General features: G+C 36.7%; 1 protein-coding gene across 2 annotated transcripts in view; it reads right to left on the minus strand.

Moving 5' to 3' along the window:
* Nucleotides 1-4168: 4168 nt before the first annotated feature.
* CSMD3 (CUB and Sushi multiple domains 3) overlaps nt 4169-21367 on the minus strand; it is a 545585-nt gene continuing 528386 nt past the window's right edge. For both annotated transcript variants that reach the window (XM_009995351.1, XM_009995350.1), the window contains 6 exons: nt 20524-20589; nt 18300-18458; nt 15222-15334; nt 12213-12300; nt 5963-6098; nt 4169-5022 (listed from right to left, as the gene is read on the minus strand). In XM_009995351.1, coding sequence (XP_009993653.1) covers nt 4863-5022; nt 5963-6098; nt 12213-12300; nt 15222-15334; nt 18300-18458; nt 20524-20589 — 722 coding nt within the window. In that variant the 3' untranslated portion in view covers nt 4169-4862. The remainder of the gene's footprint in view (nt 5023-5962; nt 6099-12212; nt 12301-15221; nt 15335-18299; nt 18459-20523; nt 20590-21367) is intronic.

Below are 21367 nucleotides of genomic sequence, written 5' to 3' on the forward strand. Positions count from 1 at the left end.
TGGCAATCTTAGAAATACTCACAGGCAAAATAAAAATAGCAGTAGTAAGTGCAGAGAGTGCTTTTAATTAATTTTCTCTTTGCCCATCACTTTAGAGACAAGTATTGTATTCTACATGCTATTGACAGTGGCAGACTGTCATGACTTTATGTATGGCATTTAAAAATATATTTTACAAATAAAATCAGTACAAATTGACAAGTCTGAAAACATTTTTACACTTTGTTATTGGTTTAAGAGATACCATATATTAATTCAACCTTAATAAAAAATAAAGCCCCAAAATGCTACAAAAAACATGTAAATAATAGTTTGTAGCAGGTCACTGAAATAAGATGGACCCTGTTCACAATGATTTTTAAATTTTCTGTCTCTGAGTTGTTCCTCAAAACTTTTTTTGGATCAAACAATTTTTCAAATCAGGTAAGAAACAAGACAAGAGACAAGAGATAGAGGAACAAAAAATTTTGCCAATGAATTAGTATAGGTGGAATGAACATTTGCTCTCTATAACAACCTGCAAAACTTTTATCTATTAAATTATTTCCTTGACTAGAACAGTATCTTCTATTGTTGTCAAGGGATTCCTCCAGGATAATATGTCTACATATTAATGCCAGCTCTGTTATAAAACCAAAAATAAAAGCAGACATTTTAACCTCACCATTAAGGTTGGAAGGGACCTTAAAGTTCCAAACCCCCTGCCATGAGCAGGGAACCCTACCACTAGATCAGGTGGCACAAAACCTCATCCAACCTGGCCTTAAAAACCTCCAGGGATGGGGAATCAACAGCCTCCCTGGGCAACCCATTCCTGTTCCTCACCACCCTTATAGTGAAGAATTTCTTCCTAATACCTAACATAAATCTCCCCTCTCTCAGTTTAAAACCATTGCCCCTTGTCCTATCACTATCTTCTCTGATGAGAAGCACCTCCCCAGCTTTCCTGTAGGCCCCTTTCAAGTACTAGAAGGCTGCTACAAGGTCTCCCCAAAGCCTTCTCTTCTCTAGGCTGAACAGGCCCAACTCTCTCAGACTGTCTTCATAGCAGAGGTGCTCCAGGTCTTTGATCATCTTGGTGGCCCTTCTCTGGACCCTTTCTAACAGGTCTATATCTTTCTTGTGCTGACAATACCAGAACTGTATGCAGTATTCCAGGGGGGTCGCACTAGAGCAGAGTACAGTGGCAGAATCACCTTCCTGGCCTTGCTGGCCATACTTACATCTAGTTGTTCTGAGTATTTCTACTAGAACTGCTGCTTTGATAAGTGGTACCACGTTGTTTCTGGATTGCAGATTATAGTATGATTTCAATGAGATGTTGTGTACCAGTTGGGTCTTGACATGCAGATAATGGAGAATTAAAAGAGCTCAATGCAACTTTAGTGGCTATTGGCAATATAAACTTAAACAAAGTTTTAAATCTCAGTCTGTAGTATTGCAGAAGCTGCCTTAACCTTCAAAGGATTCAGAGTTGCCTGACAATCTCCATGTTCCTGCACATTTTCTTTGTATAGTGCCTTTGCCTGTGTAATGTAGCCAAAGGGGTTCAAGAACAAACAGTCTAATTTGACCTATTTTACTGAGAAAAATGAGAAACAATCAGTAGACTGTGCTAACCAATTCCATTCAAGGAAGCAAAACTTGAAATCCCATATATGACAGTGAAAATTAGCCACTCTGCTGCTAGAAAAGTAGTTGTTCAATTTGTTCAACCTGTTCAAGTTGTTCAAGCAAAACCAATTTGTGTCAAAGAGCTCATGAACTACATTAAAAGATAAGCAAAGAAACAAACCAACCCCCACCAAACAAAACCACCAACCAATAAAAACCCCCTCAATCTATCATGAGTAGGTTATTCTCTGTTACAAAGAAATCCGTTTAATTCTTGAAAAGCGTAAGCTGTATAGTAGCTTCAGTATTAAATGAATTGTTGAAAAAGTTCAGTGTAAGTTTAATTTACTTTTCCATGTTAAAACATATAATGCATAAACCAAAAAAAGAAATAACTTAAATTTAGATTCTAGGTTGCATTTGAAAGCTTGGCTACTATGAAACAGGACTTTTTTTGCTTTTCAGAATTAACCAATTTGCTCTAGAACCTTCTTGAAAAACATGACTGCATTATATAGTATCATTTTTACAAGGACTCCTTGCTTCTCTTCCCAATGCATTTGACAACTGCCTTCAGTGATTTCAAAGTGGGCCTGAATGGGCTTTTCCAATTCATATAGGGCACCAAAATCACAGTATTAGGCTTCCCCCTCCCAGTTACCCTATGAATAGGATTTCAGATAAGAATTTGTCTTCCACTTTCAATGCTTGCAAAGAAAAGTAGCAGTTAAAAGACAGTTTTAAAAGTATAGTAAAATAATTAAGATACTGCCCCTCCAGTTCAATGTAATTAAAAAGACATTGCTGTTTCTGTTTTTTTAAAGCCAGAAAATACTGTATGCACTGGTGCTACATGTACATCCTGTATATTTCTGCAGAAAGGTAGCAAAATTATTGTGCAAAATAGGCTGTCCACAATCTTGAGGAACACTAAGATGTTCTTCATTATTTTTAATTTAAAGAAAAAAAAATAAAAATTCTTTGTGCTTTTCACTGGGTTGACAAATGTAAGCCTTTTTTTTTTTCTTCTTGTAAATCTGCTTCTTTGAGTCCAACAGAAAATTCACTTTACACATTTGCTCACTGGTTACTTGTGAATGTAATCTAAGTATTGGTAATTCACCTAAAATTCTAAGGAAGATTCAGAAAAAATAACATGATTTTGAGACCCATAAAAATACCAAATCAGAATTACTGATTTGGTTATTTTTTTGTCTTCACAACTGAAATGAGTTTAAAAGTTCATCTTCTCAAGAAGACACAGGGTTAAAAAAAGCAATTGTCCATTTTTATTTTGTTTACATTGCACTGAAAATTTACATCATACTTTTACAAATCCTTTTTCATAAAAATATACTTCTTTACAAAAGTGTATGCATTAATATAAGAGGAGTAGCCAGTTGCAGAAGAAACATTTTAAACGATCTCAAATGTATTAACATTAATGAATGAATCATAGTTATTGCAGTCATTTGAATAAACAAGAATAAATAACAACCAATGGTATAAAATATAAAACAGCATCCTTTTAGTAGAATACAGTTTGACAGAGCTGTATGAATATTCAAAACAAAGTGTTGCAAAGTGGTTTATAAGAAATTCATCAAACATTATAGAAATCCAAGCAGCAATCCTGGGTACAATGATTTTTGGTAGGCACTCTCTATTACGGTAATAAAAAGTTTAGATTTTCACAGAATTATTAATGTCTGAAAGGGACAATAACAGATAAATCACACTGGCTAACACACAGCATCTGTGAGTCATGCTATGAATGGAAGACAATGACCTACATCAAATAAATTACTGAGTTGCCACAGAATAATTATGGTATGAAATAACTGTAAAACTAAAATTTAAATTTCCTTCGAAGTAATTCGGGAATGTCCAAACTTGCATCTCAGGGCTGTGGAATCTGAATTGTCCCTAAAATTAATGGATTGTCCCTAATAAAATCATGGCTTTATATATATGTATATATATATTATTTTTGTTGTTGTTTTCATTGCACTATGGTAATATATTCTGGTCGAAATTATTAGCTGTAAGGATTTGTTACCACAAAGTACAGAATATATAGATAAAATTGATGTGAAAACCCAGTATTTCAAAATTTTAATTTCCCCTTGCCTTGTAGGTCTGATCCAAAGTTCACTGGAGTCTTTTAAAATCTATCAGCTTCAATGGGACTTCATCATGCTTTGTGCATGCATTTTGACAAAATGCTGAAGGAATAAACTGATGTGATATAGCCTAGATTTAACTAGCATGGATTGAAAAATGGACTCTTGAATTTTTGATACAGGGTTTTGATTACTAATGTTACTGTAAACTCTACTTTTAAATTAGAAGTATAATTCAGTTATGTTTTCACATTTGAAAAAAAGGAAAGATGGTTCTTCTGAATGACCTACAACATGACAAAGCTCAATTCATACTAGCTTCTTGATTGCTAAATTTGTCTAGTTGTATGACTGACAGAAGAAATTTAGAACATTACCATCTGTGGGTACTAATAATGGAACCAGAGAAAAGAAGCTTGATTTGGAACATGAAAAGGAAGCAAGATTTGAAGCAGGGGAGGCAATTAATTAATAAGAACATGACATTTTAATTTTTCTTCTGTGATGTGAAAAAGAGTAAATTGTACTTGCTGATTTCTAAATACTATATCCTGGACTTAAAAGTTAACTGTTCTGAGAAAACTAAAATAGTATATGGGCTGAATAAATGAAAAAAACCATACAAACTCATGAAAAAGATGTAGCATAGGACTGTTAAAGAGAAGTCAGTGACCTATTGTCTCCTGTATGTATAGCTCTTTATTTTCTACCTATATAATTTTTTCAAACCCAATCCCTCTATTATAGTTTTTATAAAGCACAGAAATACTGATAGTGGATGCTCCTCCAATATATGCAAATATCTTTTATGTTTTAGAACAACCTCCTTTTTTAAAAAAGCAAATAAACTGTGAGTAGCACTCATGGAGTGCAGCAAATTTTTTTAAAACTCTCCATGGCACACACGAAGAAGAATTCAGATCCAGTTTATGAAAAACAAAATCAAAACAAAATAACCACAACCTATTCTTGTCTATCATCCTCAGGAAAAGGTGACCCAGTAGATCCTGAAAAGTGTGCTTTACTTTATTTTTTTATTTTTTATTTTATTTTTTTAATCAGTGAACTGTGTGTGCACTGTGTTGTGTATTAATTTTCAGACTTTGAAGACATTTGATTACCACATTATACCATTGTGCAAACAGTGTTCAAGTTGGGGTCAAATCGTACCGCTTTCCCTTCCACAGACTTTGAATTTGTGTCATACATAGGGTTTTCAAAAGCAGCTTGTCCATTATTATTTTCATGTACAGAGCATCCTGTATACTGTGTTTTAGGTGCAGTCCTGCAGAAGAAAGAGAGTACTTGTAACTGCAGTTTTCCTTATTAACTTGTTGTGGTTTAAGAAACAGAACAGAACTTAGTTCCCTACAAGAGCTGAACAGAATTTTATTTTATTTTTTTTTTTAACAGTATCTATACTAAGAATTCTGTTTAAGCTATTTATAATTAATTTAAAATGGTGTTTCCTCAAAAACTTTGTTAACAATCTGAGAAGAGGTAGGTATTTCCACTTGGTTGATCAAATGATAAATAGTTAAGGGTAGAAGAAAATCTTTCAAAGATTTAGTAATGTCCTCACCACAAAACTGAGACTTTCTTTTTCCCTTTGGAGAATCAACAAGTTTTTCAAGAACTACCTTTGTAGTAGTACCTTTGTAGACTACTGGTCTCAAGAACACAAAAAAAGTTTTTGAATTTAAGATTTCTGAAATTAAGAAGATAGGTGGCTATGTAGCATAACCACATATTTACTAATAATTTCAGATGCAGGAACAGCTCCATAATAAAACCTCTTAATGTTTGCATATACCTGCAAACCAATAAACTGAGCAGGCATTAAAATAAATTACTCAAGACACAACTCATAATTCTGTCACATGTAAAAAAAATAAATAAAAAATATATATATATATAATACAGGCAATATATTTTAAGTTCACACTAAGTCTATTAATTATATTATTCCCTATATGCCAATAATTTCTAGCATTCATTTTGTTACCATAGAGAGAGAAATTTACAACATTTTAAATAGGTAGGAATGAAAATATAGCATGATACAAGAAACTGATCTCTCAGTTATTAGAGGTAGGTTGAACTGTACATATGTATTTTGCATACATTTTGTGGGCTTACAGAAAATTTTGTTTACACTGACAAAGATGGAAGACAATAAACCCACAAAATCATACAGGAATTCTATATATGTGATGTATTCTTACCTTTGTTTATAAAGATAAAATCCAAACCCAGCAAATATAAGGGCAAAGAAAGGCACAAGGATAGCAATGGCCACTGAACTACTATTTGTACCATGTGGTTGATTAGAAGAATTTGACCCCTCAGACATGTTAAGACCTAAAAAGGATAATAAGAAAAAAACAATAAGATAAGAAATATATATGCCTAGTACCCAAGCAAAATTCACTAACACCTTGTGGTTTGCTCATCATCATGTGTTCAGCCTTATGTATATGTGCAGCCTTATGCTGAGACAACCTGGAAATTAAGTGTAATGTGGTATACCATATTCTGATTAATAAGTTGATGCAAAATGTTGGGAGAACAACACATGCTCTCTGGGTAAGTAAACATCTTCTGCATAATTCTGTATGGGATTCAAGTTTTGGATGCTATTAATACACATTAATGTAGTGTGTTACAAAAAAAAATAAATATATATAATAATGATATATTATATTGCTTCTACTACTGATTATATTTGTGTATTTCAGAAATTTATAAATACTGCATGTATAAAAAGCAAACGTGATTTCAAGGAAAGGGCAAATCACCTGAAGAGGCAAACTGAAAATTCATCATGTTGACTTCATTAGGTTCTGCTATTAATACAGAGATGAAAGAGGCAGGAACAATTGTGAACTAAAGTCAAGTACTGATGGAAAAAAACCCAGTACTGTCTCCTGAATGGTTCAAGAACATATTATCTAGATCATCTACACAGATAAAATATATAAATCTTTCTAATGTTAAGAAAGGAATACCAATGAAACTTCAAAGTTAATTTTCAGTCTTTGAACTGGACATTTTAAGAATTGCATAGGTCGCAATCATAGAATCATAGAATGGTTTCGGTTGGAAGGGACCTTGAAGATCATCTAGATCCAATCCTCCTGCATGGGCAAGGTCACCTCCCACTAGACCAGGTTGCTCAATGCCCCATCCGACCTGTCCTTGAACACTTTGAGTGATGGGGCTTCCACAACTTCCCTGGGCAACTTGTGCCAGTGTCTCACCACCCTCAAGAGTGAAGAATTTCTTCCTAATGTCTAACCTTAATCTCATCTCTTCCAGTTTTAATCTATTACCCCTTGTCCTATCCCTCCATGCCCTTGTAATATTTCCTGATGTTCTTCATCTTACAAGGCAATATATATAAATTTAAAAAGAAATTAACAAGCAAATAAAAAGAAACAGATAACGAATACACTACAATACCGGGGAAAAAAAAATTAAATGTTCAGAAACATAAATTAAATGTTATGACGAAAATTGTATAGGAACAACAAGAATATTTTGTTTCAGAGAAGCTGGTTTTTTTTTGTGTGCACTAAATAATGAAGTGGTAAACACGCCAAACAAAATTGGATCAATGATTGTAAATCTCTGTTATTGTATTATTGACTACATTAACTACAATTAATTCTTGTATATAATTTAAACCTGAGTGAACCTTTCTGTTCTTAGAAGATACAAATCAACAAGAAGTATCTTCAATATACTGACATTGAAACAGGTTGCCTAGAAATTTGTGGATGCTCCCTCCCTATCTTAAAGGCCATGTTGGATTGGGCTGTAAGTAATCTGGTCTAGAGAAAGGTGTACCTGACTTTAAGGTTACTTCCAACGCAAATAATCCTATGATTCTATGACATTACAGAAGAGAATTTCACAATTTAAAAAAAAAATAAAATAATTAAAACAAAACAACCCCAAAACACTTTGTCAATTAAGTCTTGCATTCTAATTTTTGTTAGACGACTTTCACAGAAACGCAGAATTTTAGGGGTTGGAATGGACCTTGAAAGTTCATCTAGTTAAACCCTCCTGCCAGAGCAGGATCCCCTAGAATAGGTCACACAGGAAGGCATCCAGGCAGGTTTTGAATGCTTCCAGAGGAGACCCCACAATCTCTCTGGGCAGCCTGTTCCAGTGATCAGTCACCCACAAAGTAAACAAGTTTTTCCTTAAGTTTACATGGAATCTCCTATGCTCCAGCTTGCACCCATTGCCCCTTGTCCTCTCACAGAACATCACTGAGAAGAGACTGTCTCTGTCATCCTGACACTTGCCCTATTTGTAGACATTTATATTTGTAAACATTAATGAGATTGCCCCTCAGTCTCCTCTCCTACAAGCTAAAGAGACCCAGCTCCCTCAGCCTTTCCTCATAAGGGAGATGCCCCACTCCATCTTCTTCGTGGCTCTGCACTGGACTCTTTCAAGCAGTTCCCTGTCCTTCTTGAACTGAGGGGCCCAGAACTGGACACAATATTCCAGATGTGACCTCACCAGGGCAGATTAGAGGAAGAGGAGTAGCTCTCTCGACCTACCAACCACACCCCTTCTAATACATCCCAGGATCCTTGACTTTCTTGGCTACAAGGGCACATTGTTGGCCTATCAGTAGGTCCCTTTCACCTTCACTGCTTTCCATCAGGTCAGTCCCCAATCTATAATAGTACCTGGAATTGTTCTTTCCCAGATGCAAGACTCTACACTTGCCTTTGTTGAATTTAATTAAATTTCTGCCTGCCCAACTCTCCAGCCTGTCCAGGTCTTGCTGAATGGCATCACAGCCTTCTGGTGTGTCAGCCACTCCTCCCAGTTTAGTCTCATTAGCAAACCTGCTGACAGTGCACTCTGTTCTCTCATGCAGGTCTTTTATGAATATATTGAATAGTACTGGTCCCAGTACAGACTCTGAGGGACTCCACTAGATACTTCAACTAGACTCTGCCCCACTGAGCACAACTCTCTTGACTTCTTTTCTTCAACCAGTTCACAATCCACCTCACTACCTGATCATCCAGACTGCACTTCCTCAGTTTAGCTGTGAGGATGCTGTGGAAGGCAAATGCTTCACTGAAATAAAGATTAAACCATATCCACTGCTCTGACATAATCTGTCCACCTGGCTGTCTATATAAAAGGCTATCAGGTTGGTTAAACATGACTCTCCCTTAGCAAAACCATGTTGACTGCTCCTAATGACCCTTTTATCCTTGATATGCCTAGAGACAAGCACCGAGGATAAGTTGTTCCACCACTTTTCCAGGAATGGAGGTGAGGATGACTGGTCTATAGTAACTTGTGTGCTCCTTCTTTCCCTTTTTGAAGACTGGAATGACATTTACTTTCTCCCAGTCCTCAGGCACCTCTCCTGTTCCCCATGACTTACCAAAGATGATGGAGAGTGGCTTGGCAATGACTTCTGCCAGCTCACTCAGCACCCGCAAGTTCATGCCATCAGGACCCATGGATTTATCGATGTCCAGATTGCTTAACTGATCCCTAACAGTACTTATCAACCAAACTCCCTCTTTATCCTGACTTCCTCTGGGGCCTCAGGTGTCTGGGGCTCCTGAGGACAGTCTCCAGTAGCAAAGACAGAGACAATTAAGGCATTTGGTAACTTCGCCTTCTTCATATCCTCTATCACCTGGGCACCTGCCTTATTCAGAAATGGGCCAATTTTGCCTCTAGTGTAAGTTTTGCTTGCATTGTACTTGAAGAAGCCCTTCTGTTGTCCTTGGCTTCTCTTGCAAGGTGTAATTCCAAGGAGGAATAGCTTTCCTAGTTGCCACCCTACATCCTCTGACAACTGTCTTATTATCTCCTTCCATGATCTGTAAACCCTCTTCTTCCACTTGAGTTTTCCCAGCAGTTCCCTCTTTAACTATGTGGGTCTTCTGGCTCCTTTTCTTGATTTCCTACCTGTTGGGATGCTCTGATCTTGAGCTTGAAAGAAGTGCTCCTTGAATGTTAAGCAATTATCTTGGGCCTCTTTACCTTCTAGTACCCTATCCCATGGGATTTCCCCTAGCAAATTGATTGAAAAGGCCCAAGTTAGCCCTGCTGAAGCCCAGGGTCATTATCCTGCTTGGTATCCTGTTCCTACTGCACCAGATCCTGAACTACACTATCTTATGGTCACTGCAGCCAAGGCTGCCCTCAACCTTCACTGCTTCAACCAGGCCATCCTTGTTAGTGAGTATAAGATTCAGTAGCACTCCTCTCCCTGTTGGCTCATCCACCATTTGAATGAAGAAGTTATCATCAATGCACTGGAGGAACCTCCTGGACTGTGAATGGCTGGCTGAGTAGGCCTTCCAGCAAATATCTCAGTAGTTAAAATCCCCCATGAGAATCAGGGCAAGTAATTGCGAGGCTGCTTTCAGCTCCTGTAGAAGGTCTCATTAATTTCCTTCTCCTGATCAGGTGGCCTGTAACAGACCCCCACAACAATAGCACCCATGCCAGCCTGCCCCTTAATTCACACCCACATGCTCTCAATTTGCTCCTCATCTGCCCCTGGACAGAACTCAATACATTCTAGTAGCTCTCTCATGTAAAGAGCAACTCCAGCACCTCATCTTGTTAACCTGTCTTTCCTAAAAAGGACATAGCCATCCATGACCACATTCCAGTTAATAAAGTTAATATTAATTAAAAGTAAATATTTCTTGATGAAGTTAATTGCAAAAATTATTTTAAAAATTTTGCGTATACAAATACATTGAATTCCCAATTAGTGCAGTGTACTGTGACTTAGAACTGTGAAAAATAAAGAAAAATGTCCCTTTACCTCATACATGATTAATAAATCCTTCCAGCACATTGAAGAATTAAAAAATTTCCTGGTTTTACTGAAAAAAGTAAGAGTGACCAGTATGTTGTGGCTGAAAAAAACCCTACTTTCACACCCACATATAGGAATTTTATCTGAAGATAAGCACTCTATCTAAGAAGCCATTACTATAGTGAAAATTAATCCCTCATCTAAGACATACCCCATGGTGATTTATCATTCAATAATTCAGTATTAGCTAAATTAAAATTCTTATTGAAGTATAAGCCCAAGCACAAATACAGCCTGGCAGAGAATGGATTGAGAGCAGTCCTAAAGAGAAGGACTTGGGGGTTCTGGTTGGTGAAAAGCTCAACATGTAGCAATGTGCACTTGCAGCCCAGAAAGCCAACTTATCCTGGGCTGCATCAAATGAAGTGTGGTCAGAAGGTGAAAGGAGGAGATTCTCCTCCTTTACTCAGCTCTCCTGAGACTCCACCTCAAGTACTGTGTCCAGTTCTGGGACACGCAACATAAGAAGGACATGGAGTTGTTGGAGTGAGTCCAGAGGAAGGCCACAAACGTGATCCGAGGGCTGAAGTACCTCTCCTATGAAGGCAGGCTGAGAAAGTTGGGGTTGTTCAACCTGGAGAAGGCTCTGAGGAAGCCTTATAGCGACCTTCCAGTACCTGAAGGGGACCCATAGGAAAGCTGGAGTGACTTTTTGCAAGCACTTATAGCAGAAATATGAGGGGGAACAGTTTCAAGCTGAAAGAGGGTCAATTTAGATTGGCTATTAGGAGTAAACTCTGTAGTGTGAGGGTGGTGAGGCAGTTTAACAGATTTCCCAGGGAACTGGATGTTGATGCCCCATCCCTGAAGTGTTCAGTGACAGGTTGGATGGAGCTTTGAGCTGCCTGGTCTAGTGGAAGGTATCTTTGCTCATGCAGGGGGGTTGCAACTAGATGATCTTTAAGGTCCCCTCCAACTCAAATCATTCTATGATTCCATGAGAGATATAACAGTTTTTAAGACAGTATCAAAAAAGCAAATGAAGCTATTTTTCTTAAAAAACAGAAGAGAATATTGTTTCTGGAGCTGTTACTAGGTTTTTCTTCTCCAAGAAAGGATAAATTAAGAATATTAGTTTGGTGTAGAACTGAATGCATAGAATCAAAAAGTCTATTTTTAAGAAATGCTTATCAATTAAGACTTCGTTCTTCCTAAGAGTAACATAAAGAATTACTAGCAAATATTTACCAGTTTCACTCTTCTAACAAGTGTTTAAGTGAAACATTCTTTCAGCACCATGAGCAAGAGATCAGCTTAGCAAAGCATTCTGTTATACGGACTTTCTAAATAGTTATTAAGATGTGAAACTAAATGCATTTTATACATATTAATATAAAAATATTGCTCAAAGCATTGCAAATGTACAGTTATAATAAGTAGTGGATTTCAAGGCACCTGTAACTCCTTAAAACTTCTGACAAAACACTTTTTTGAAGCACTACTTAAATGAGATGTTAAACATATGAATATATCAATATATTATAAAATGTCAATACCGACAACATCCAGCAGAAACTTGTACACTACTGGACATACCTAAACAGAATATGAAACAATGAACTGCTAAAACCTGAGAATTTGCTGAATACCTAATCTTTGAAGTCCAAATTGTCCATAATCTTTACCCTGGATGAATCCTTGAAAAACATATGTTGCTCCATCAGGTTCAGCCGAAACCTGTAAATAAAAAGTGCTCTGAATTTAATGGGGAAAAATTTGTTACAAGTATCTGTTTGGAACAGAGATACTTAAAACCTCTGGTAGCTGGTATTCCCCATTAAAAACATCTTCTTTTATAAAGTTCAAAAGAAAACACAGAACTCTTAAAGGCAGAACTTAGACATGGTGGCTTGGAGTCACGAATACTTATACTACCTTTCAATGTTTTATTTTTTTAAATCTACAAAACTTAAAGTTTCTGGCAACTCAAGGGGTCAGTATTTCCAAGCATTTTACTTCATTATTTATTCATTAATACTTCATAACTACCTGAGGTTTTTGAGGAATGTTCTGATTTGGTGTTTTTTTTTGGTAGCAGGGGAAGGGCCCCAGGGTGGCTCTGGTAAGAAGCTGAGAAGCTCCCCCTGCCCCAAAACCCAGCCAAGGAGCCATTAGAGGGACAATAGATGTGCCTCAGCGATTAATATACAAGCGAATGGCTATAACACCTGAGCAGAGCTAGGAGAAGGGGGAAGAGTTGTGCTGGGGGAGAAGAGAGGTGCTGGGGGAGAAGAATGGTGCTGAGGAAGGAGAGCAGTGCTGGTGGTTGGTGAGGAAGAAGGTGCCCTAGCAGAAGTTTCCCTGAAACCCATGACGACATGGCAGGCTGTCTGCCTGCACTCATCGAGGAATGTGGTGGAACATTCCCTGAAGGCACCACGAGGGGTGAACTTGGCCAGTGGACTTGGATTTTGCGGCCAGTGGACTCAGATTTGCTGCCCGTGGACTGCGATTGTGCAGCTTTGAAAGACCCCGATACCAGGGGAGTTGGCTGTTCCTGAAGGAGCCCGTGACTCTGAGAAACCTATGCTGGAGCAGCTCTGGACCTTGTGGGAAGGACTCACAAAGGAGAGGTTCGTGGAGGACTCTCTCCCATGGGAGACTCCCCGTGGGGAAGCAGGGAAGGACTGTAAGGAATTCTTCTTCCTGAGGATGAAGAAGCAGCAGGAACCACCAGCCTGTGAACTGACTCTAAACCTCATACCCTGGCCCCCTGTGCTGCTGGGGGGAAGGAGGGAGAGAAACCGGGAACAAAGTGATTTGGGCCTGGGAAGAAGGGAGGGGCGAGGTAACATGCAAGCCCTGCTCTGTGTGTTGTCTGTGTCCTGTGTGTGTTTGATTAGTATGAAATTAAACTATTATTTTTCCCCAAGTTGAGTCTGTTTTGCCCGGGCCCTTAATCAGTGAAGAACTCCCCTTGCCCTTTGTCTTGACCCATGAGCTTTGTCCTCCTCATCCCAGAGTGTGTGTGTGTGGGGGAGTTGAGTGAACGGCCACGGGGATGTTTCTTTTGTTGTTGTGTTGTCCCAAACCATGACAAGGAAGAAGATGGTAAAACTTATATTGTAGATAATCCTAAGGATTCAAGTATTGAGGTTTTAATAATTACTTTAAAAGCATTAATTTGATATTTCCTTTGTACAAGAGCAAAACGTGCTAGTATAAACTAAAACACTTCTCAAGAAGGTTCCTTCAAGATTTTACCCATAAGTTTGGTCTTCAGCAATGATCTGAAGTTATGTTTTCACTGAAGAAAAAAGTGCATTTTTCAGGTGAATTACTTACTTTGGGGTAAAGCAGCCAGTATGAGCTATTTAAAGATTAAAAACCAAAAAGAAAATTGTCAAATAAAACCAGTAAATAGCTTATGGGATGTAGGGACTCTGCATTTTGTACATCTAGAAGTCTGAAAGTAAATTTCATGCTTTTACTGCATTCTTTTCACCCCATGAGCATTCTCATGAAGCCTAAAATTTGTACAAACAAACAAAAGCCCTTTTATCAGTATATTTGCTTGTTTAAGCTTAGGGCTTTTTGCTTTGGTGTTGATTTTGTATATGTCATGAGTTGATGCCGTCACAGAGGCTACTGGCAGTGAAGATGTTTCCATGACTTCCTGCCCCAACGTGGAGGGGTTTTTAGAACAGACCAAGGACACATGTGGCATCTGCCTCTCATAGATTAGTTTTACAAAATTACTATTGAAGCAGAGCGACAAGTTACACAGATATGAATTCATGTGTTCATGTCAATACACACCTCTTCTTTTAACATGTGTACCATTATTGATGGTCTTTTAGTGCTTTACCAGTAGGTGAATCATAAGAAAACAGATTCCTTGAAAAATGAGACAGTGTAATATGGATATAAGAGTGTTCATAATTAAAATAATTTTAAACTTTTTCTGAGAAATCTACTTCTCTGGCAAATACACTGCCTCCAGCCTGCAACACACTTGGCTTTTTCCAGCCTTAGCATTATCTTGGGCGATGTTTGTTTTTCCTGCCTGTTCTCTGAAGGCATTTCCTTTTCATGGTTTAAAGACATCCCAGCCACCTTTTGTTTTCCCCATACATGTGACAGTTCAGCTTTTTCATGGTACTTTTAAAAGTATCACCAAAACCTAAAACATTGCTGCTAGCTAAATGATAAAAATTGCTATTAATATTATAGAGTATAATATTGTTACAATTTGATATTATATTATCATTATGGCAACATTTCTCAATATATTGGAACAAAATTCAAATAGAAGTAAAAAAGGATTCTATGTTAACACACATTATAATTGCGCCTACACAGTAAAACTATTTCCATATTTTTCCCTAAGACTGGTCTCGTACATCTTACAACCAAATTTGTTTAATGAATCAGCACTGATAACATGATTCCATTTGGTACATCTAAGGATTTTTTTTGGGAGTAGAACACTAGCATGACTTCAAGCAACAAAAAAAAATAAATTAAAAAAATCTGTCACTTCTGTGCCACAGAATCACAGAATCCTAGGGGTTGGAAGGGACCTCGAAAGATCATCTAGTCCAACCCCCCTGCCAGAGCAGGGTCACCTAGAGTACATCACACAGAAATATACTCACAAAACCGTCCATAGCCCATTTTTCCTCTTTCAACTTGCTTGCAGATGTATGGGAGGGTGCTTTAATGAGATATATGTGGAGCATTAGCCGAGCTTCTTGGCTTTTATACACTCCTGTAGGATATAGTTTTAAAAATTTATATTTGTGTTGAATAGAGAAATAATTGCATTTTTAAGAATAAGCTCTTAAACTCTTGCCTTAAAAAGGGAAAGCAGGAAGAACAACATTTTTGTTAAGCAAGATGTATTCTTCTGTGAAATTATTCCAACTATTAGAGCATTTCAGTAGCAACTGTTGTTAGCTTAGCCTCTAGAGAGGATAGAAGGGAAACCGTATACACACAGCTGTTACTTAACCATTATGGTAACATACCTTAGACAGAAAAAATATTGACAGTAGCTGGATTTGAGATGAAAAACACTGCTGTGACTCAGGCAGAGTGTACTTGAACCTTGCTTTCTCACTTTCAATATTTACAATTAAGTCATCAGGTAAAGAATGTAATAACAGGAACATTCACATATATATATTTTATTTTTTTTCCCCCCAATCTGGAATTAAACACACGTAAATTTAAAAATATCTCAAAAAGCTGAATAGTTCTTCAACAACATTATGACACAGTTTCTTCCAAACAATAGGACTTGTATTTATTTTGTAGGCATAATTAATTGACCCCTTTTCATTCCTGAAAATTAAATACATAGAACCCAAATAACCTTATTTACTAACTTGAAGAATGAAAATAAAATAGTAGAATATGCTTAGTGATTTATCATTCCTTTACAAGGAGAATGGTGATTAGTGAGAATACAACCTAGATTTGTCCCCCCACATTTTCAACCAATGTTTTCAACTAATGGTTTGAAGCATTAGATTTTAAATAGAAGATCTTTCTAGTATGATCATTTTTCCTTTCTCACAGGTAGAGAAGAAAGTAATGCTGGCACAACTGAAGAGCTTAATATTGGACCACAGTGCTGCAAAGGGAGGATTTGGGGACAGCAGAGTTTTCTAAGACTTTTGTATACATGATCAGAAGAAAATGCTGGGTGAAGGTATTGTGTTAAAACTAGTTCCAGAGAAGAAAAATCATCATCATATCTATCTTGCAGGCTGCTAATCAGAGAAAAAAAACCCAAAAACTTATATTGTGCTACATAGGAGGTGTCATCATATATAAATAATCTTTAAGCTAACCAGCAGACTTTTGTGTTAACACTGCACTGAGCTCAAATCAAAGTGCCTTCGTAAGATAGAATTTGTCTTGTCTTCAGGACTGCATTAACATTACCACACAGTGTTTGGTCACTTCAAGAGCTTGGAGAGTGTGCATCTAGAAATAAATTGAAACTTGGAGAAAAAAAATCACATCTGCCATGGATGTATCTTACAAATGTACATTAGGAAATAGCTGCATAAGGCTAAGGACTGTCGTGTGTGTACACTCAAAAAAGAGCATAGAGAAAAATTATTCCACAGAAGAAGAAAACACTGTTCTCTGCTAATTTACTCCCTCAGAAATATATCATAGGATAGTAGAACTGTTTGCATTGGAAGGGACTTTAAAGAATATCTAGTTCTAAACCCCCACACTGTGGCCAGGGATATCTTCCTCTAGATCAGATTGCTCAAAGCCCCATCCAACCTGGGTTTGAGCATTTCCAGGGATGAGGCACCTGCAGCTCCTCTGGGAAATATGTTCCAGTGTTTCACTACCCTCACACTAAAGAATTCTTCCCTAATGTCTAACCTAAATCTTCCCTCCTGCAGTTTAAAGTTACGGCCCCTTCATCCTACTACTACAAGTCCCTACCCACCTTTCCTGTAGGCCCCCTTTAGGTACTAGACGGTGGTATTAGGACTCCTGGGAGCCTTCTCTTCTTGAGGCTGAACAACCCCAGTTCTCAGTCTGTCTTCATAGGAGAGGTGCTTCAGTCCTCTCATCATCTCCTCTGGACATTCTCCAATGGGAATGAACTTTTACCTCTCTTTTTTTTTCAACAGTTTAATGTTCTGTCACTTCCACCCTTGCTAATAACTCTGGGATAAAGAGTGCTGTTAAACTATTTCAGAGAAAGGTTCCTTAAGTAATGACCAAGATTAAGAGCAACAGTGTCCAGCCTATACATAACAGGGATTTTTAGGCTTCTTCAGTCCTTGGAAAAAAAGTTTTGTAGATAGAGGGTAAAGTTTGAAGAAACTAAGTTCTGAGCAATAATATTGATTCCAGGTGGATTTTAAAAATGTTTATTCACACCTCTGTGCTGTAGCTTTTGACTCCCATCGTGTGACAGGCCCATTGTCTGTGTGGCTGAGATATCTCAGTTAAGGGACTGACAAAGTTTGAAAAACAAATAAAAACTATAAATTCAAACATCTTTTACAATATTTTTGCTTGCTTGTTTGCTTGTCAAGCCATATCTGTAATTGCTACTGCTGGTTCACAGCATAGAGAACTGTGCATAGTGTACCAACATAACCATGGCAACAGTACTCTGTGGTTCAGAGACCGCGGAATATCATAAGTCAAGATCGTAATCAAGGGCTTCTTCTGAAACCATGACATGAAGGGTAGCTACATTTTTCAGCTTATATCAGCTTGTCTAACACATGTCATCTCTGCTTGCTCTCCATGTTCATTAAGTAACTCTGCCTTGCTAGGTTAACACTCATACTGCTTATTAGTCATTAATAGGCTATTGTAGGAAAACTGTATGCTTAGGAATTAAGAAAATCTCAGGAACAGTAATTAAGTTTATTTATCCTATTTTAGGAAGAAGCATGAGAATTAAGATTATTCTTTCACTCTTCATTGACTATTAACTCCAAATGTAATATAAAGCTAGGAAATGGAGAGAAAAAAAAAAAAAAAAAAAAAAAGAAAAAGAAAAAGAGAAGGAAAAGGTGAAAAAAATTCCTTCTTTTTCAAAAGGAACTGACCTAGAATGAATATTTCTTCTATAAGAAAGCTTCCGGAAGATGTTAAAATGTTAAGAGTTATGCCTAAAGTTGCAGGGAACCAATGTATGCAAGACAGGAAAAATTAAATGGAAATGAGTTATTCTTATCCCATACCTGATAGTAGCAATTCCATATTGCTGTTTGTAAGTGTTGCATTTACTCTTCCTGAAGTTGCATTGAAACTGGTGACTGTCAAAGTCATGGGCTGTTTCTTGCTTTTGTAATTGTAAGATCCTTTCCATATATAGTTTTGGGCAAATACATCATCAGGAACTATACAGATATCAAACATGTTTCAATATATTTTGCAATATTTAGTAGTCACGAAGTCAAGAACCAACAAAATATAAACGTTAGCATTTTTTCTACTTTACCCTTTTCTCTACTTTTTAAAATCTATTAGGCATAATTTTCTCATATAAAACACAGAAATCTGGCAAGAACATTTGTGAAAGAGATGTGTTTGTACTGAAGAGCACAATTACAACTGTGCCTTCATTTGTTGTTTTCCACAAATATGGACATGTCCTAAAATTAAACCAACTTCACAGTATCTAATTTAATAGCTGTAAGCAAAAGATCAGATTCCTCCCACTGAAAAATCTTTTCCATGCCAGCACAGACAGGCAGGGACATACAGCTAGAGTAAAATTTTGTAAAAAATAATATCAATTTAGATATAAAAAAATATAACCATATTAAGATTACATTAAAATATCATAAGCACCTTCCTTATTACCCAGCAACTTTTTCTAAAGAAAATTTACTCAAGGAATTTTCTTCAAATGTTTAAAAACATTATGAGCTTCACCAGGAGAAAAAAATAAATCCATTCTTTTAGAATAAAAAAGAGATCATAGACTGCACAGAGAATAAATACACTAGATTTATAACCTCACATTTAATATTTATCATTATGCAGCTGTAAAATTATTAACTTCAGTAATGCAATTCCAACAATAGTATGGTTTAAAAAAAGTATACGTTACCTATGTGGTAAAAACAGATACATGCAAATTTTTAAAATCTTAACATGAAATACCATTTAAAGAATCAAATTGAAGGTGACTTAGGATACGTTAACTATACTTTCTGAAGGCAATGTATCAAACTTAGCCCTGGAACACATCATGACTTTTCAAAATCAATACTTTCACATTATTTGGAGTCACACTGAACTTCAAGCTCTGGGTTTGTGTGTGCATTCGCATCTCACATCAGACAAATACAGGAGTATTTGCCCCTTTCCTCTCTCATGATATCCCAAAATTCAAGACTGGGGCACTCTGGAATACCTGGCAGCCTTCATTTTTAATTTATTTTATGGGTCAGAGAGATAGGTTGTCTACCCCATAGAGAGTAAAATAGCTTTTCTAGGTTTTTACAAATGAAAACACCTAGATACTGGGCCTGCAAACTGCAAGCAAGGAAACTTTGTGGTGCAGTCTGGTGCTGTTGATCTGCCTGAAATGTATTTCCTTACTCTCAGGCAGGCTGATCTTTATGTACTTTATTTGCAATTATTGACATTGTACAAAAAAAATTCTGAACAAAAAACCTCAAAATATGACTACCATGCAGTACATTATTGACAAACACAGTTTTGAAAGTAGTGTACAAGCTGTAAAAAAAAAAAAAAAAAGTCCCATAAAGCCCCCCAAAGCTCACTATGCTAAGGAATTACTGTTAAAATTTTATTAGTTATTGATAGATACCTAATAAGGTTATAGTGAAAGACTAATTTTAATTAAGAAGACTTCTTTCTTCAAAACATCTCTTCAGCAGACAAAGGTTTCTCTTGGATCTACTCAGTACATCCAAAGGTAGTCTTTTTTAGCAAATAAGACTGGTGTTGATACTAACCAGAGTTAGAGAGACTACCTTCTTGAAGCTAAAAGGTAATTTTAAGGCTAATACCAAAGTATTTAGGTATATCAATTGAAATTAGCAATATGTAAAGGAAGCGCAAGACTGTGAAAAAATACTGAAACAACGAGTCTTTAAATTATATATCAGTGAGTAATACAGTTTCTGAATGCGTTAATTGGATAGGATCTTACACAGAACTCAGTGATTTCATTGAAACCAATAAAACTCTCATCAAGTAACAGTAAGAAATTTTATACGGATATAATACCATATAGTCTGGACAGACTTCAACATTGGAGAATAATTTAATTAATAATGTTTTCGTTATGTTCATGTAAATCCTAATCTAATACCCTTTATTCATTGTAAGCGATTCAATGCAGTCTCACTGAAAGGATTCTCAATGTCTTTAGAGATTCTCAGATTCTTTAGACATTGTTTAAAACTATATATATCTCAAAGTACTTACCACTTAGTTTGGGACTTGGTGTTCCCAAAGCTGGTCTGGGGTCCTTCACTAATATTTTGGAACCAGCTGTTAGAAACAATGAATGACGACAAATTAGTAGGAAATATGTTACTCAGAAACTAGGACAATTATTTCCATAATGGAATTTATCTCTTATAACATATTTAAGAGGATATTTCAAACTCAAATACGAATAAGATTTCAGCAGTATTAAGCCTACATATCATAGGAACCCACTGATTTCTTCCATTGCCACATTTTCTCCTAAGTTGGTCACCCAGATGCTACCAACTTATTTCAATACCCAAACAATGTAGGCTTTCACTTCAGAATCCGCATTTCAGAATTCACAGTCCTGGACCATGCACCTAGTATGTGAAGTGTCTTCTGATATGTCATCTAAGGCAAGTTATGTCATTTAAATGAGGATTCACATAAAATAGCATTGCTTCCTTCACTGGAAGCGAGGTAACACTAAGCAATGAAGATAAAAATAACAAAAGCATGTTCCTCTCCAGGACTTAGTTATCTTTAACAGTACTGAGTGAGACATCTCATGTTCAAGACTGAAAAACAAAGACGCATGCCTCATCTCAAAAATGGAGGAGAAGTTCACTGTTTCTTTAAAGAATAGCAACAATAGAGGCTGTCCACAGTATCTTCAACTGCTCAGGTAAGTCAAGCACTGGAAGCTGAAGAATTTCATTTCTTCTCTGCTCAGAGCAGGAACTCTCGCACTGATGAAGACGATGAACTAAATTCAATGGGACAGTGTAATACACTGTAGCTGAAGCTAATATACTTTGCAGAAACTAATTTGGATTCACTAATCCAAATAATGTCT

The sequence above is a fragment of the Chaetura pelagica genome, unplaced genomic scaffold, assembly GCF_000747805.2.
Source record: "Chaetura pelagica isolate M959 unplaced genomic scaffold, ChaPel_1.0 scaffold53, whole genome shotgun sequence".
NCBI classification, from domain to species: Eukaryota; Metazoa; Chordata; class Aves; order Apodiformes; family Apodidae; genus Chaetura; species Chaetura pelagica.